Source organism: Periplaneta americana, chromosome 13 (assembly GCF_040183065.1).
Source record: "Periplaneta americana isolate PAMFEO1 chromosome 13, P.americana_PAMFEO1_priV1, whole genome shotgun sequence".
NCBI lineage: Eukaryota > Metazoa > Arthropoda > Insecta > Blattodea > Blattidae > Periplaneta > Periplaneta americana.
In genome coordinates this window covers 36,968,615-36,987,824 of record NC_091129.1, presented here as the reverse complement: position 1 = coordinate 36,987,824, position 19,210 = coordinate 36,968,615, and the positions used below count along the sequence as shown (strand labels likewise).

At 35.3% G+C, this 19,210-nt stretch overlaps 2 protein-coding genes across 3 annotated transcripts in view; one reads left to right on the top strand and one right to left on the bottom strand.

Annotated features, from left to right (window-relative positions):
- Window positions 1-19,210, top strand: part of LOC138711803 (uncharacterized) — a 342,343-nt gene that overhangs the window by 105,088 nt on the left and 218,045 nt on the right. The window lies entirely within an intron of this gene.
- LOC138711798 (cytochrome P450 4C1-like) overlaps window positions 1-19,210 on the bottom strand; it is a 391,497-nt gene that overhangs the window by 347,623 nt on the left and 24,664 nt on the right. For both annotated transcript variants that reach the window (XR_011335460.1, XM_069843031.1), the window contains exons 2-3: window positions 10,581-10,753; window positions 2,456-2,562 (exon numbers count right to left, since the gene is read on the bottom strand). Coding sequence is in view for 1 of the 2 variants with exons in the window: in XM_069843031.1 (XP_069699132.1) it covers window positions 2,456-2,562; window positions 10,581-10,743 (270 nt within the window). In the remaining variant the exon portion in view is untranslated. The remainder of the gene's footprint in view (window positions 1-2,455; window positions 2,563-10,580; window positions 10,754-19,210) is intronic.

Below are 19,210 nucleotides of genomic sequence, written 5' to 3'. Positions count from 1 at the left end.
TATACAGTATATTTATATTCCACATGTATGTAGTCAATTTGGAAAAACTTTATAGTGCCTAAAATTGCCTGTTTCACCATTATTGCCTATTTCTGTACTATTCTGCATTAAAGTGCGTATTTTAGAAATTTTTCTACCGTATATTTAATTCTTATTCAATGTTTTCTCAACGTATTGTCAACTTGCGCTACACTTCTCACATAGAGGAAAAATAGAGAACAACACGCAACTCCACATGTGAAACTCTGCGATATTTCAAAGTTAAAATATGCACTTATGTTATGAGTGGATGTCGAACATACTTTTTCTACATACAAAATGATTTTAAACAGGAAGAGGCATATTTTACACCTTACTCATTTATAAATTATTCTTGTAATTCATTTCCATGCCAATCATAGCAGGCAGAACAAACAGGAATGAAAATATTGAACAAAAACAGAATTTAATTATGTCATTGTCGTGTTAATATTTTAAATTTAGTGTTTTTAAATATTTTAGTCATGAAAGTAACTGATTAAATGTTCATTCAATGCATATTTTGATTCTTCTCTGTCCATTTTGTTACCATAAGTGCCTATTTTGGGACCTAAAATACACGGTTTTAGTGCCTAAACATCCGAGTCTAATCATCATTATCGTTTAAGTCATATTGATTTGTTCCGGTTTTAAGTATTTGGAAACTGTAAATTCTTTGGGCATCCCAAATTTCTCAGTCCTGTTGGCTAGTACACGAGTATCTTGTTCGGGATACGGAATTCGTCCATTCTATTTAAATATTCTAGTTTGCTCTATATTTACTTATCCGGTCTAATATGCTAAGTTAGTTATTTTTAGCTCTTTCCGTATATATTCACTTCTTTTAAGACCATAAAATTCTCTTGCTAAGAATTTTATTATTAAGGTTACTTAATTGTGGATTTATTTTAATAAGCCGTTTATACTCGTATAATTTGATCCATTATATGAAGAATGAATTTCCCAGATTTTATATGGTACAGTATTTTGGTTCAAATAAAATAGTTAACATATTCGTCTAGTTTGCTGACATGTTTCTATGTCCCCTTTCCATACATTGATTTTATGAAAAAATTAAACAGAATTAAATTGTTCAATATTATGAAAACAAAATTCTGAAAAACAAAATAAAAATAAAATGTGCGGGTACTCAAATGGTCTTGACAAACAAATTTTGGTGCAACGGTGATTTAGCACTTCTTCCCAACTAATTATAATATATCGAAGTATAGATTCAAATATTGAATAAATAGTATTCTCTAGATACAAATGGGTAAATAATTTCGGAGAATGACAGATTTATAAATAGCTTTACGGAGCCTGTTACACATTTCAGTAAGCTATATGTTTATCCGTTCCGCGTCGTGGCATCGTGGTTTAAAGCATTCTGCATAGAACTTGCGTTAAGAGATGACTTCTCATAGAGCAAAACATTTTCTCAAAATTTCGGCCAGTGCATGGGACTGGTGCCCACCCAGCATCGTGATGTACTTGGACAGCAGGGATAGGTAGCGATATCCGGTTACGAAAACCAGCTATAACGGCTGGGGGGATCATCGTGCTAATCACACGATATCTATATTCTGGTTGGATGATCGTCCACCTCTGCTTCGGCATATGGACGTTACGTCAGCAGCCGACTACTGCTGGGTTTGGGCACTTAAAGGGCTATAGTGCCACGTATTATTATTATTATTATTATTATTTATTTTTTTTATTATTTAGTTGGTTATTTAACGACGCTGTATCAACTACTAGGTTATTTAGCGTCGATGAATTGGTGATAGCGAGATGGTATTTGGCGAGATGAGGCCGAGGATTCGCCATAGATTACCTCACCTCACGATTGGGGAAAACCTCGGAAAAATCCCAACCAGGTAATCAGCCCAAGCGGGGATCGAACCGGCGCCCGAGCGCAACTTCAGACCGACAGGCAAACACCTTAGCCGACTATTATTATTATTATTATTATTATTATTATTATTATTATTATTATTATTATTATATGTTGCGACTCTGATACTGACCTAAGGAAATGCCTCTTAAAACTTACAAGGAAACCAAGGTAGACGGCGACGGAAACGAACTTACAGAGTAAGGAAAATGTCAAAACTAAATTAATATCAAATTGTGATCAAATAAAAAAAATATATTCATGGGAGAAATATTAAGTAACAAAGAGAATTGGAGAACTCATTTGCCAAGAAAGTGTCAACAAACAATATCTCATGTGTGGAAGTGTCTATCACTAAGAGAAATCGACATGTCCAAATAAATATTATAATACTCATAGTTACTACGGAACAGTGGTTTAAACTGATTCTTAATTATGATTATTAAGTAATTAAAATTAATTAAACTTGATTTTGTGTCTAAGAAGAGAATTATAGCTGCAAGGAAAATATTCTTCATAATATTATAGCTTTGTTTTACTTACCCGAACATACTCCAAGTTACTAACTACTATCATCAAGTTGTGGACAATCCAAAATCGATAAATGCCACCATACTCTAAACTGTAACGCAGGAAGCATTTTAAATGATCTGCAACATAGATTGAAAGTGTGATTAGTTTTTGTTCTTCAGACTATGGGCATTAGCATGGGTGGGTAACTCGTGCTCTCGAAGTGTGAACACAACCTCAGTGTAGGTAGAACGCAAGGTCCGTGGACTCTGTACTGTAGTGCCTGTAAACAAGTTTGTTCTCGTCTGCAGTAAGTGGCGGCTCGTTTTAAGTGAAAAACAATATAATCTCCAGATCATTTCCCTTTGTGATGAGTCGAAAGTGAAAGATTTTTTATTAAGAAAGGAGATAAAGCATGTATTATGTTCTATTAACTTTCTTACGCATGACATTTTATGTTACAAATAAACACAGTGAAGGTTTTAGTAAAGAAATGCTGTCTAGATCTGCTTTAGAATAGCTAAAGGTAAAAATGGGATATCAAAAATGTGAGACTGATATCAATTAATATCGTTAGCACGTTGTGCGTGCGAGTTACAGAATTGCACGACATACGATCGACTAGCTAAGAGCATTTATGGATAAATTTGAAATGTGGCAGTAGCCTATCATGTAGAACATAGACAACTTCACTATAAACTATCTTGAAGAGTGATAAGAAAATCTTCTTATCAAATATAAGACCCTACTTCAATACCTACAGCAGAATTCACTGGTACGTTTGGAGAAACAGTGACAATTGACAAGGAATCGAGATTTTTTTTAAATCCTTTTGGCTTACAGTCGATAGAAGATCCTGAAAGTTTAGAGCTTGGATTGATAAATCTACAGAACAGCACGCCACTCAGATTCCAGAGAAATCAGGAATCGAACTGTTCGTAATGCTGCCTAAGTCAGAATTTCCAAATATACTCTTTGCTTCCATATATACTTGAGTCAGAGTTTAATACAAGAAAGAAGTGTAAAAGCTCTCAATGTAGAGAAAGAGCTTTCATCCGCCGTTACATGTGAAAAATACTTCCTTGCATTTGTGTTTGTTTGCGAATATAGATTATTATATTTCTGAGAACAGAGGAATACATTTTAATGTATAAAGACTTGTAAATTCTCGCGTTCTATGTTTCAAATAAGACATAAGTACTTACTTACTTACTTATGGCTTTTAAGGAACCCGCAGGTTCATTGCCACTCTCACATAAGCCCGCCATCATCGGTCCCTATCCTGAGCAAGATTAATCCAGTCTTTACCATCATATCCCACCTCCCTCAAATCCATTTTAATATTATCCTCCCATCTACGTCTCGCCTCCCCAAAGGTCTTATTCCCTCCGGCCTCCCAACTAACATTCTATATGCATTTCAGGACTCGCCCATACGTGCTACATGCCCTGCCCATCTCAAACGTCTGGATTTAATGTCCCTAATTATGTCAGGTAAAGAATATAATGCATGCAGTTCTGCGTTGTGTAACTTTCTCCATTCTCCTGTAACTTCATCCCTTTTAGCCCCAAATATTTTACTAAGAACTTTATTCTCAGACACCCTCAATCTCTGTTCCTCTCTCAAAGTGACAGTCCAAGTTTCACAACCATACAGAACAACCGGTAGTATACTGTTTTATAAATTCTAACTTTCAGATTTTTTGACAGCAGACTAGATGACTAAAGCTTCTCAACCGAATAATAACACGCATTTCCCATATTTATTCTGTGTTTAATTTCCTCCCGCTTATCATTTATATTTGTTACTTTTGCTCCAAGATATTTGAAATTTTCCACCTCTTCGAAGGATGTCTCCAATTTTTATAGTTCCATTTCGTACAATATTCTCGTCACGAGACATAATCATATACTTTGTCTTTTCGGGATTTACTTCCAAATCTACCGCTTTACTTGCTTCAAGTAGAATTTCCGTGTTTTCCCTATTCGTTTGTGTATTTTCTCCTAACATATTCACGTCATCCGCATAGACAAGAAGCTGATGTAACCCCTTCAATTCCAAACCCTCTCTGTTATCCTGAACTTTCCTAATGGCATATTCTAGAGCGAAGTTAAAAAGTAAAGGTGATAGTGCATCTCTTTGCTTTAGCCCGCAGTGAATTGGAAAAGCATCAGATAGAAACTGGCCTATACGGACTCTCAAATAAGACATTGTTTGTGTGACTGTAACCTGTGTATATTTTTGTGTGGCTTTACTTAGTTTATAGTGTTTTTTTATCTCTCTTTATTTCTTGTGTAGCTTTACTTTGTATATAGCATATTTTTTTCTGTTTATTTCTATTATTGTATTTGTATTCCTGGTGTTGTGGAAGACAAGGCCTGATGGCCTTAACTACACCAGAATAAATAAATAAATAAATACTTAATTATTTATTTATTTAACTAAGTAAGTAAGTAAATAAATAAATATTAACAAATGGTATAATAATAAATATTGCAGATATATCTGTTGTCTCTTGAAAAGGTGTATTCAGGTTTGTTTCCAGTACTAAACTAATTTACAAAGCTAGGAAATAATATAATTTTGTTATGTGTGTTTAGGTACAGTCTGTCTAAAATTACTATAATTATTGTACCAACGTCATTCTGAAATTCACACCAAGGAGTAGATATCACGACCACCTGCATGAGCTGCCAGAGCGCACCGCGGCAGTGAACTGCTTTTGCAGCGAATCTACAAACAAGTTGTAACTGCTGCGGCTGTCTCCGTCTATCTTTCTCTCTTTCAAGGTTTTCTTTAGCACTTTGTGAGCACGAGTTGCCCATCCATGCGGCATACTGGTCACCAACAAACGATCTATGGTACGAAAGGAACATTTTCAGGAAAAGTGACATGAGCTTTGTTGAGAAAAATAATATGGCTCACTTTTGAACAATAGAAACTGCTCATGATGAATCCATGTTAAACGATTATGTCCAAATATTAATTGAAATTCAAAATGAATTTAATTCTAGGTTCCAAGATCTTGTCTTAATTGGAAAGAAGTTTAAAGTTATCATAATAAATTGCTTCAACACCAGTTGAAACTGTGTTATAAGATTTACAGCTTGAACTTATTAATCTTCAATGTGGCCTAAGGCTAAAGACTGTTTGAATAATACTACTATTCTCGTTGAGTTTTACAAGACTAAATCTCAGCAATAATATTCACGACTACACAAGCTGGCTGTGAAAATGATTGCTATGTTTCGCTCAACATTTATATTTGTGAGCAACTGTTTTCTATAATCAACTTTAATAAAGGCAGACATCGAACATCTGTAACTGATGTTTCATTACGATCAGTAGGCTACTGTTCCTTTCAGCTGCCAACAGCATAAAACCCCATTTTGATGTACTGATAAATAAAAATATAACAAAATGATATTGTATATTTAAGTAGCTATAGAGTTTCTATTATTTCTGTAAAATAAATATTTCTTTATTCCACACACACACACAAATTCCACAATTTGGGACATCTGGCCGACATCTACGGCTGACCACTAGGATCCAGAATACAAAGCAGAGGTTAAATTAAAAATGCAATATGATTGTGGAGAGAATACGGAACAATGATAAATTTTAAAATAAAGTACAATTTGATTTCGGAGAAACATGAGATGAAAGTACATTGCAGAGTAATGAAATGAAGTAAAAAAAAATATTACGTAGTATTATACAAGTGATTGTGTCAAATGGATAATGAATCTCTCAATACCATTAGACAAATTTTATTAATGTCCTCATTAGAAAATTTAAGAGAAAGGAGAATAGTTTTGGTTAACTTAAATGAAGTTCCCCTAGCGCCAAAAAGAAGTCCTTTCATTTCCCATGTATTAATATTCATTTTGAAACTCTCACTGAAGTGAGGAATACATGGATTGTAAATGAACTTCTTTTCATCGTTAATGTTATTGGCTTGTTGATCATCCTTCTCAAAACGGACAGTAGGATCAAGAATGAGGCATCTTCGATTCCGGCGATCGATGGCTATAATGTCTGCTCTTCTCGTTGACCTATTCTCAGCCAAGCAGTGCAGTTCTTCGTAAACGTCCTACTTTTCCTTCCGAAGAGAGGTTGCGATGGAGCTTCTCGCTTTATAGTCCAAGATAGTTTTGTAAACACTGAACGAGAATTCATTTTATGAACACTCATACTAGTACTTTTATGTACATTTTATACGAGAGCGCAGGCAATATCTGCATTCCGCTCTCGAGCTGTGAGCCGACTCGGAGAGCGCAAACCTTGTGCAGGCGTGGTCTTAGAGCCTACCCTATCAAAAGTTTCCAAGTTAGAATTTCACTTCCCAGTTACAGATTTCGTATTAATAGAATCTTTTGACGCTAGATGGCGGCAACACTAATGCCGAAAAATGGAGATGTGTATTGGTTTATTAAGTCTTGGCTGCTTTACACTCTAATCCCTAAGGAACATTCAGTAAAAATTTTATTATTTTTTTATTTTATTATTTTACGACGCTGTATCAACATCTAAGGTTATTTAGCGTCTGAATGAAATGAAGGTGATAATGCCGGTGAAATGAGTCCGGGGTCCACCACCGAAAGTTACCCAGCATTTGCTCCTAGTGGGTTGAGGAAAAACCCCGGAAAAAACCTCAACCAGGTAACTTGCCCCGACCGGGATTCGAACCCGGGCCACCTGGTTTCACGGCCAGACGTGCTGACCGTTACTCCACAGGTGTGGACTTCAGTAAAAACGTTAAAGGTTAAGTAATTGGCAAAAAATATTATTTTACAAGCTGTTCGACAGGAAGTATGATTATTGTACTAATCAAAATCACGTAATAGCAAACAGAAAGAAAAACCATAATTCTGACGACAAAATGTATCCTGATTTACTGAAATATTATGATTTAACATAATATACCATTTTATGAGGTCAAACATTGGTCTGAAAATGTCGGTTCCTCAACATATTCTCAAATACTTCAAAATAAAATCTCATCTACCTCCGATAGACATTAAAAATCAGAAGAATTCAGTACAAGGCAGTAATACCACTCCGAAAAGTTGTGTTTCCAATAATTGTACAATGCAATACAGTCTCATAGCAACACTTCATTGGAAATAAACAACATTTCAAGATATAAATCTCATAAATTAGATTCTGCTTGTGTAAAAATAGAGTCCCATTATGTAAAATTTATCCTTTAACAATTTGATGAATTCTGGAAAGAAACAGCTAATGAACAATTTTCTAAAACACAAAAATACAACAATTATTAAAGCATATAATTAGCCACTCTACCCATTATGTCTTGGCTTAGTTGCTTCATAGGTGTGCCTTGTTGGTATCACTTGTGAGGTTCAGATCTGTCTTCGGACAGTTGACTAAACAACAAAACAATAATTATGCATTTATTGTTTATAATAAATTATATTGTTTGAAAAAAATTAAATATCCTTCAAGAGCTTACTTCTATGTTTTTGTGAATGTAAACATATATCCCTTATAATGATCTGATCTACATGATGGATAGGATTGAGAAAAGCCATTAAGTTTAATTGGAATTGGGTTATAACAAAAGGCTGCCATATGCCGCGGATTTTGCGGACAGTTCATGGTTTTATAGTGTAAGGAAAATTCTGGGCCGAAAAGACGGATGTCCACGATTTTGAATGAAGTCGAACAGAAATCTGGAAAATTGCAATAATTTGTAAGACAGTGTTGAAATGATATTCAAGTCGATGCAAGATAATACATGTTACGAAGTCAGTGAGAGCCTTCTGTTTGCCCAGGTGATAAAATTTAATTTTTTCCTACCGCACAATAAAGAGGAAATTTCTAACGATATAATTTCACACGAAATCTCGGTAAATTTTTGTCGCAGTTGTATTTCTGTTATGTAGTATTTACAACTGCTAAAAATGGTAGAATTGTTATTTCTCTCTACAAAGATAAAATACCAACGTTCAAAGATCATTTTCTTTGATGAATGCTCAGTGGATAAAAGAAAGGAGCAGATTATCACTCAAGTTAGTAAACGCATCTGCAGATAGAGTGTGATATGGTAAATGTAAATTGCAGTTAATTTCACAAAGTCATCCACAAACGAGCAAAGTTCCTTTCGTCTCTTCACAGTTTTGAGAAGTATGAGTGGTTCTGTAATGGTGATATACAGACCTGAATGGTGTGGTGCTGAAACAAATGGTAATAATGTAAATTGCATGCCAAATAATAATGTGCTAGATAAGTAAAGTGTATTACTGAAGTGGCCAGCCCCGTCCATATTAAGTAAACAAGAGATATTAGTGTACTAGTGCCTATGAAAAATAAATGATACAAGTTTCTTATAAATTCCTACGTTTCCTCTTGTCGATCAAATTGACTTCTGAATCATGTACTGGTTTTTTGTTTCTTCATTATGGCAACCCTAGTTTTAACCAGTTTCTATTATTATTAGGATATGACATTCGTAATGAGAAATAATATCAATTAGTAATTATTTTCATTTAAAACGCCCCTGGTATTCGACTGAATGATATTTAGAGTGCAAGTTCCCTATAAGCTTGAAATGTCCAAGATAGTAATTTATCTTAATATTAAAATTAAATACCAATCCTATTGAGAACGTCTGATTTCAGTAAAGGCATAATTATATCCCTTGTTTTGTTGTTGTTTAGTCAACTGTCCGAAGACAGGTCTGAACCTCACAAGTGATACCAACAAGGCACCACCTATGAAGCAACTAAGCCAGGAGGTAATGGGTAGGGTGGCTAATTATATCCTTTAATTGTTGTATTTTTTTTTTGTTTTTTTTTTTAGGAAATTGTTCACTAGCTGTTTCTTTCCATAATTCATCAAATTGTTTAAGAATAAATTTTACGTAATGGGACTCTATTTTTACACAAGCAGAATCTACTTTATGAGATTTATATCTTGAAATGTTGTTTATTTCCAATGAAGTGTTGCTATGAGACTGTATTGCATTGTACAATTATTGGAAACGTAACTTTTCGGCGTGGTATTACTGCCTTGTATTGAATTCTTCTGATTTTTAATGTCTATCGGAGGTAGATGAGATTTTATTTTGAAGTATTTGAGAATGTGTTGAGGAATCGACATTTTCAGACCGATGTTTGGTTTGTCCTCATAATATCATAATATTTCAGGAAATCAGGATACATTTTGTCGTAAGAATTATGGCTTTTCTTTCTGTTTTTAATTACTTGATTTTGATTAGTACAATAATCATACTCCCTGTCGGACAGCTTGTAATTAATATTTTTTTGCCAATTATTTAATCTTTAACAAATTTACTGAATGTTCCTTGGGGAATAGAATGTAAAGTAGCAAGACTTAATAAAACAATACACATCTCTATTTTTCTGCTTTAATTTTGCCGACGATTCTATTAATATGAAAACTGTAACACCACTGCCAACTGGCGAGTGAAATTCTAACTACTTACTCAAGTGGAAGCTTTTGGTAGGTGGGCTCTAGACGCAAGTGATAAGTACTTCCCAAGTTGGACTTTTCTCTCAGAACCGTCACTACCAAGGTCGCTATACTTTTTTTTTAAAGATGGGACATGACAGAAGCGTTGCGATCGGAAAAAGAACTGAATGTCACATAGCGTGGTAGGTCTGTTGCTATGGTAACAACGGTTGAGTTGCCAAACTTACAATTCTCAGAGGCAGATGCATAAAAAAATACTCTGGAAGCCGTGGCTAAAACTACTGTAACAGAGCTGCAGAAGAATGCGTGTAATCATTTGCAAAATATCAAGGAGAACTCTTAAACAAAGTTTAACGAATGACACTTTGGAAACGTCCTAATTCAATCTGGGATATGTAAATTGTGAAATGCATTCGAAACATTTCCATGCATAGCATGTCCAGATTTTCTAACCTGTGACAGACGGAAATTCCAATATCAATTGGCGAAGGATATGAATGAAGTTTCTATTTATATTAGAAAGATATTATGTTGGTATTCCAATTAATATAGGCTATATAATTATTCATTATAAAATTAAGCTACTTATTTAAAAATGTTTCTCTCATGACTGAGTTCTTTCATGAGTAGACCTAATCATCATATGCACCATAACAATAAAGGTAAGGACGACGCCTAAAACGTCACAAATACTAACCATTTGGTGTCCAGCCAACATCCAATCCATTTCCAATTATGGGAGTTGTTTTAGGTCCCGGGATTTTCTCCACCATTTTCTTCATCCGACTAATTTTTCTCTCAAAGAGAATCCAGAGGAAGAACATTGTAGCTATCAGAATGCAAAGTGTGGTGATGAGCATCTTGAAAATACTGAAGCAAAAAATAGAGAATTTCAACCATTTTATAACTTTCTCTACGCAATAACATTAAGTTAATTTTAAATAACACTGAAAAGTAACTTACACAAATATCTAATATTTTAGGAGGTGATAGTATGCATCAAAACAAGAAAACATTGTGTAATAAATATGAGTCCTACAACATAGTATTATAGGACCATATTCATATACATTCTTAGCGTGGGCTTCCGGTGGATGATCAGCGAACTAACGTTTTTCGTATTCATAAATCAGTGTTAACGATATGATATATGATATGATATGATATGATATGATATGATATGATATGATATGATATGATATGAATCCTGTACAAGTAATCAGTCGATAGTCGGGGCTAGTTTAGCACGCTCGTAGCGTGGGCTAGCGAAATGTCTATGCATAGCACCCATAGTGTTTAATCATGTTTAGACTGATGGTGAATTTAGTGTATATCTAAGTTAAGATAAATTCCTTCAAATATATTTATTTTTCGCTTTGTTAAAGGAGTGTTATCTATATACCGCATGTTTCAGACCACCCTTATCAGCCTTTTTCTCGAAAACTATGTGATACTGATTGTCCATAAAAAAATTTTGATAACCGAAACCTATGTAAAGAATCGATTGGTGGCAGTACTATTTCCCGTAACAAACCGGAAGTAGGGATACCTATTGTCAACTTTGAAAATTCAAATGAGAACATGGGTCATTGAAGATACCATTGGAAACTACTTTTACAAAGAAAGAACTTTTACTGAAACTTTTTTCTAACTTTTATTTTTTACTCATAAAGTAACAAAAATGGTATCTTCTGAGAAATACTCCATGTAGTTTATGTACGTACACTCTTCATAGTAAGTGTTCAAAATGTACGCGACCTTGTGCTAAACAATGTTCTAATCACCTCCTAACATCCGTGATTGCACTTCAGCATCTTTTATGGTTTTTATTTTTTTTATCTCTAAATTTACCATATATTTAATTTACGAATAACGAGGTAACAGCTAAGTTGATGAAATAGTCTTCCGCTCTCTTCCCGAACATATCCACTGAAAAACTTAACAGACAAGTAGGGGTGGTTCAGTTAAGGCTAAGATTTCACACTATTAAAATACATACATTGCGCTTATTTGAAGAAGTACACTAAATTTAACTGTCAGCAAAACAACACGGCATTAAGTATGTATCTTAGGTTCTTGTTTGATTATTATAGTGTGAAGTTAATAATGAAAAAAGTACGTTTATTTTACACAATTTATATATAATGTTGTCTATATTGACAGTGAAAATATTAGTTCAAATATCCTCAATTATGCACTGCATTATTACACGATTGAGCGTCTTACCTAAGGCATTTTACTTCTTCAATGAACTTTCAATCAATAACAAAGCTGTAGTTATTTAAATAATACGATTAGTAAGAGCAGTGATCGATAAGACTACTCACTATGGCTGTGTCCCGATTTTGACTTTCTAGAGGAAGAGGGCAGAGGATGTGTAACTATTTTGTATACGAACGTACTTTACCTGCGCTGTGACGTCACATATACTTCGAATGAGGCAACTTCATTCCAGTTTATAGATAGCTGGTGTACGGACCCTAGTTATTAGTGTTCAAAATAAGGTATTGTGGTCTAATATACATGTCATGGAAGACTTTTAAGATGTAGGATAGCAGGAATGTACTGTATGTAATATTTATCTCAGCCTAAAATCATGCTTTTTCATTATGAATGACTTCGGTTTAACAATACGGGTACAGTAAGTATTTCATCGATATTTTCATCCATATGGAGCCAGTAATTGTGTAGACCAATTTACCAACAGAGTTGCGCCATGGGAGATAGTCTACCCTATACCCTAGATCATTTAACGATAGATATTTGTTGGGATGCCACAGAGGAACCGGAGCTACCGGAGAAAACCTCTGTTACCTGGACCACGGGCTTGCCCAACAAAGTTATAAATCGGGGTTACACCGAGGATAGAACCCGGGTCAACAGGATTATAAGTCCAGCGCTATAGCCACTAGACCACTAGCTTCTATAAAAAGAAATCCGTTGTGCGACAGACCACTGAGGGCCAAGGTCGACTAGCTGACTGCTGACCTCATTTGCATAAGATTCAGCAGAGATGAACGATCATCCATCCTGTAAGGGGGTAACGTATGGTAAACACGATTAATCGGATTTCGTCACTCACTGTAGCTCTTCAAAATAATCAATCACAATACTGGGTGGACTCTTACACTAGCCGAAATTCCATGAGATAACTTCTTATCTGATGAAGATTCGAACCAGAAGCGCTCATTTCGTATTGCTAGTTCATAGCATGACGCATTAGATCACGCAGCTACGGCGAGGGACGAACAAATATATTACAGAGAAAAATAAAAAATAACTGATATCATCAAGAAATGATCCTTTGTCTACTGCTGACCAAAGTCAAAGTCCAATTGCACACTCCATAACCAAGCCGAAGAAAATTATTATGTTACAGCTGAAGCCATAGACAGATTTTGACGTACGACCTTGCTGATATTGACCAGTCGGCGAAATACTGTTGTCCTGCATGCATGAGTTGGCGATAACGCTTTCCGTCTTGTTTACATCATTATTAAAGTGTTACGTTTGTTGTTTTGCAATGATGTGAGTAGATCATGTCAAGTTACCCTGGATACCATAGTTATGAAAAGTTCCTGTATTATAAACAAGATTTTCTAAAATGTAAGTTTAAGTTTTGGTAACTTCGGTATCCAGGGAAACTTGACATGGCCTACTTACATCATTCCTAAATAACATTTAGTTCTGTGGTTAGCGATATGTGCGTAGTCCATGGGATCCACAGCTAGGGCTTGTTTACTCTTCCATTTCTCGCTTCAGCCTGAGATACGAGATATCAAGTGACCTTGCACCAGTGAGTAATAACTCGATCAGAAGTACAGATGAATAATTGTTATAAATATAAATAACCATTTTCGTATGTAAAATAAGTTATTGATTAATTATATATTATATAATATCTTATATTGATTAAACAAACCGATATTTATTCATTTATATTCTTTTATCGTCCTTTAGTGATATTATATAAATAATACTCAAGTTATTCTGTTATCGTTCTTTAGCGATATAAATAACATAAATTTGATATTAGGTTTGAAACTATACAGTTGCAAAATAGTGGTGTTAGTTTTTTTCTTTTTATATTATTACATTATACTGCCTTGAAACACAATAAAATGAAAAGGAGTGACGAGGAATTGAACCCGAGACGTTGACAACTATATTCCGACTTCCGACATTCTTCCGACTGAGTTACGAGGACTCAAGTATAGAAACATTTGCGGAAAAATTGGCCCAATCACCCTCCAAATTTTTCTGATGGTTTGTAGAAGCTCGTCTAGGATGTGGGGGGCAAAAGCTATTGGGATTTTCCGGTCTCTGATCGGGTCAAAAATCCTGATAGAACTATGTTAGAATTAACAAATGTTGTATATACTTCTGACAGTTGTATGTGGAATCAAGTGGAATCACAGGAGGGAGTGCGCTGTTGCCACATTGCAGTGAGAGACGGAAGAGACAGCGGATTTCAAATTGAAAACTACATCTTATCTCACGTTGTATTAATTTAGGCTCGAATTCTAATTTCTAATGCAGGTATCTTGAATCCAAGATTATTATTAGAGCTGTCTGACTAAAAGACATTATCGCAAAATTAAAAATAGTAACAGTTCACGTAACTACACGTAACGAATTTTGATCGATCGATACCATCACACTACTAATACCCCTACTACCACTACCATACCACCACTTTTAACAACAACAACAGCAACAACAATAATAATAATAATAATAATAACAACAATAACAACAATAATTGTAATATTAACCTTCTGATGACTGGTTAAATTTTGTTACATGAACGAATTATGTGCGATTATTATTTGAAATAAGTATTTTTGTTCATTTTTAAAGTAATACCTTTATTTACAAAGGGCTAAATAATTGTATACCGAAATATATGAATTCGTAAACAAGTAATATGGATTTAAATTGTATTTCCAGGAACGAAACCATACTTCAAATTTGTATTGTTTGCTAGCAGGACAGAGAGCCTCAACAATGAACGAATAAAGTTAAAATATGCGACATATTTAATATTTAAATAACAATGTTGTAAAACCGGTACACGAACATTTATAATCTACAACATATTTCAATACCAAATATAAATTAAAAATTGGTACGGAAGACCTCATGTAATAATTAATTATGTATTTTCTAAGGAAATATGAATATACATGGCGGCGAATGGCCAGCAGCGCATCTGAAGGCTTAGCTGGTGTGCCATCTTCCTTCTCTTATTCTTCAACTTCCTTCCCTTTTCCGCACTTTTCCTTGCCACTACTGATGACAGTATTTCTGGAAATGTTAAGAGCAGCAGCAGTTCTCTCCAACACTTTGGATAAATCGTGAAACAGCGAACGCCAGTAGGGGAAGTTATCCCCACCCTCGCCGCTCGGCACCTCGCTCGCCTGCTCTCTCTCTCTCTCTCTCCCTACTGTTTCTCTCTACTATCTGCCCCGCTTCGGTGGATCACTGCCTACCGCCTCGCATGTATTTCATATTTTACAACACAACACAAAACAATACAACCAAATTGATGTGGGATGCCCTTGATGTGCATTAGACACAATCACATACGTACTAAGACATATCCAACGACACACACTGCATTTCTGCAATACGTTATGGCAGTTCCCTTGATCATAAATATATTAATTTTCCCTTCTACCACCAACTCGTCTCGGTAGCCGAGAGGTCTAAAGCGTGCAGGGGCGGCTTTCGAAGAGGGGCTGCGGAGCTGCAGCACCCCCAAGCATTTGTGGCGCATTCTCTCGTTTTATGTTGTAAAATACATTTATTATACAGTCTATTTTGATGCTCGAATTTTTTTAAATTTCGCTCTCGACATGCAATCGTTAGTCGCTTCCTCCCCTGGCGCTGCCAGACCGAAGTCAGAGATGAGGACTAGGAGTGAAGCCACTTGCTCCCCTGGAGCTGCCAGTCTGAAATCTCGGGAAGCTTTGCGCTTTAGTTTCTTAGGATATGGTATTTAAAAAACCTAAGAAAGTTTAACCAATATTGTAGAGAGTAACCTCCATTTTAAATTTTACGTCTCTAGTTAAATATAGTTTAGTGAATTTTTAAAATAGTCGACTTCTTTCTCTCTCCTTTCTACTCGGGGGAGGGGGGGAAATTCAAGAGAGTAGCCTACATGAAATTGAATTTTTTTACTTTCCTTATACATTTTAGAAACAATTCTGAGAGATGAGATGAATAGTCTAACCCAATTTTATGAGTGAATCTTAGTTTTAAATTTAAAGGCTGCACGTCTGCTGGTTAAACAAAATAAATCGGTATAATTATTTTGATCATTACTGCCTCCCATTTTCCATCCCTTAATATTCGTATTTCATAAAACTCAGTCTTATCTATTGACTAAGGATTAACATATTTCCATATATATATATATATATATATATATATATATATATATATATAATAGATTATGTTTCCATTTCGTACAATATTCTGGTCACGAGACATAATCAATATACTTTGTCTTTTCAGGATTTACTACCAAACCTATCGCTTTATTTGCTTCAAGTAAAATTTCCGTGTTTTCCTAATCGTTTGTCGAGTTTTTCCTAACATATTCACGTCATCCGCATAGACAAAAAGCTGATGTAATCCGTTCAGTTCCAAACCCTCTCTGTTATCCTGAACTTTCCTAATGGCATATTCTAGAGCGAAGTTAAAAAGTAAAGGTGATAGTGCATCTTCTTGCTTTAGCCCGCAGTGAATTGGAAAAGCATCAGATAGAAACTCGCCTATACGGACTCTGCTGGAAGTTTCATTGAGACACATTTTAATTAATCGAACAAGTTTCTTGGGAATACCAAAGACACATATAGACTACTGTAATATTTGTTTAGTTTTTGGAGGCGACTGTCCAGAGTGCATAAATACTCGGGCGTGCATGTTTACTCTTATGTCTACCCATTCCACTGCGACAGAGATAACAGCCGATCTTGCAGCGGTGAGGACTCGCTCTCCAGTTCACATTAAGAAAATCCATCTGCCAAAATCCCTGGCGCGACCTATAGCAAACGTGTGAAGATCGGGAGTGTTTGTGTTTAGTTTTCACTTTTAACAAGTGCGCGTAGTTTTAAATACGTTTTCTTTAATGTTGTGAGTGTAACAAGTGCAACAATGTTTAAATCTGTGCAATATTTACAGTCTGTTCAGTTCAGTATCTTAACAATTCAAGAGAAATGTGAAATTAAGTGTCGTGGAAGATCTACACCTGTGCTAGATATAAAACAGTGTTCGACAAGCCGACAAAAAGAATATACGAGGAAGTTTAATTGCGATGTGTATAAGAAGTTTGTGTGGTTGACAGGCTGCGATATTAAAAATGCGCTTTTCTGTTTTCCATGTCTTTTGTTTGGTGGCGATTCTAGCTGAACTCGGAAAGGCATAACCGATCTTAGGAAACTAAATGAAAGATTAATAAACATGCAAATTCGGTGAAACATATAAATAACACCTTGAACTTGGCTGTGTTGGGAAAAGTGAATATTCAGGAGAGTTTAAGTTCAGCTCATAAACAAGCTGTTCAACATCATAACAACTGCGTGAGAAAAAACAGAGAAGTTTTGTTTAGAATTATTGACTGTATCAAGTTGTGTGGAACTAACGAGTTAGCATTACGAGGGTATAATGAAAAGATAGGATCTGACAATCAAGGAATATTCCTCAATTTGGTGAAATATACAAGTGAAATAGATTCGATGTTCAAGTCCCATTTGGAGAGCTCTTCGCCATTTACAGGCCTATCAAAAAGTATTCAAAATGAGCTATTGGAATGTATATTGGATGTATTCAGAGAGGAAATTCTAGCAGAGATTGAGGAAGCCGAATTTGTCTGTTCTTGCTGTTGAGACCACAGATATATCTGAAAAATTTCAGCTTGTGATTGTAGTTCGGTATTGTAACAGAGAAGGAAAAGCAGTGGAGAGGTTCTGGGGTTTCTTTAACTCAACCAGACAAGATGAAAATGCAATATCATAGTGCATACATTCACAGCTAGAAATAATTTTAAAATAAAAGAAAGATAAGCTTATTGGACAGAGATACGATGGAGCAGCTGTGATGAGTGATGTGTTAAATGGGGTACAAGCAAAAGTTAGTGATTGTTACAAATATGCATATTTTGTGCATTGCTATGCCCATCAGTTGAATCTCATAATGGAAAGAGCTGCTAAACAAAATACAAGGGCTCGCATATTTTTTGCTAATTTATCCAGTATCCCTGCCTTCTTCTCTCGATCTCCACTTAGGCAGTTTGTGTTAGATTCATGTGTTTCAAAGAGAATTCCATCAGCTGGGGCAACAAGATGGAATTTTAAAATAAGAACAGTAAATGTTGTTCATGAAAAGAAGGAGCCATTGCTAGAATGTTTTCAAACCATAATGGAATCTGAAACATCTAACAACATCACAATAAATGGGGCAAGTGCCCTGGTACGTACTCTTGAAGATCCTAAATTCAATTTCTGGCTCAGTTTTTTTTTTCATTTATTGATGCCTCACGTAGATATATTATACAATCAACTACTACATCACCAATTAGATGTTTCTAAAGTTCAAATCTGCATATCAAGCTTTGTTAATGCCATACAGACAATACGGAACAGTACACAGTTGAGCAGCGAGAACTGTGAAAATGAAAACCCTAAAAAGCGTCGTAAGGTCGAAGGGATTCAGACAGGTTGCGGCAGCCAAGGAAGTGTGTGACCTCATTATCACATAAGCTAACGCCCGATTCCAGTTCATAGATCATCTCATAGTATCTTCTCTTCTGTGTCAAGAAAAATTTGAATGCTACAAAAGCTCATTTCCTGAAAATGACCTAAATGTATGTGTGAAGCTTTTTCAATCCTCGATAAAGACAAACTAAAAACGGAACTCACTGTGTTGTATCAGAGACAAGAATTCAGAAATATCAGTGGCGCAGTCAAGCTCTTGCAGTTTCTTCTATCTGAGAACTTGCAGGCCTCATTTTCAGAAGTTGTGGAACTACTACGCATAGCTATCACCATACCAATGACAACTTCCGAACCAGAACGTTGCTTTTCGTGTTTGAAGAGAGTAAAATCCTATCTTAGAAATACGATAAGACAGGAGAGACTGACCGCATTAGCTATGTTGTCCATTGAAATGACTATGTTAAACGACATACCGGACTTTAATAAGAAGGTGATTCAAAAGTTTGCAACCTACAAGACAAGGCGCATGGAACTAATCTTTAAATAATGTAAGTTGCATGGTTAATTATATATTTTTGCATGTAGCCCCTCTAGATTCAATACCCAT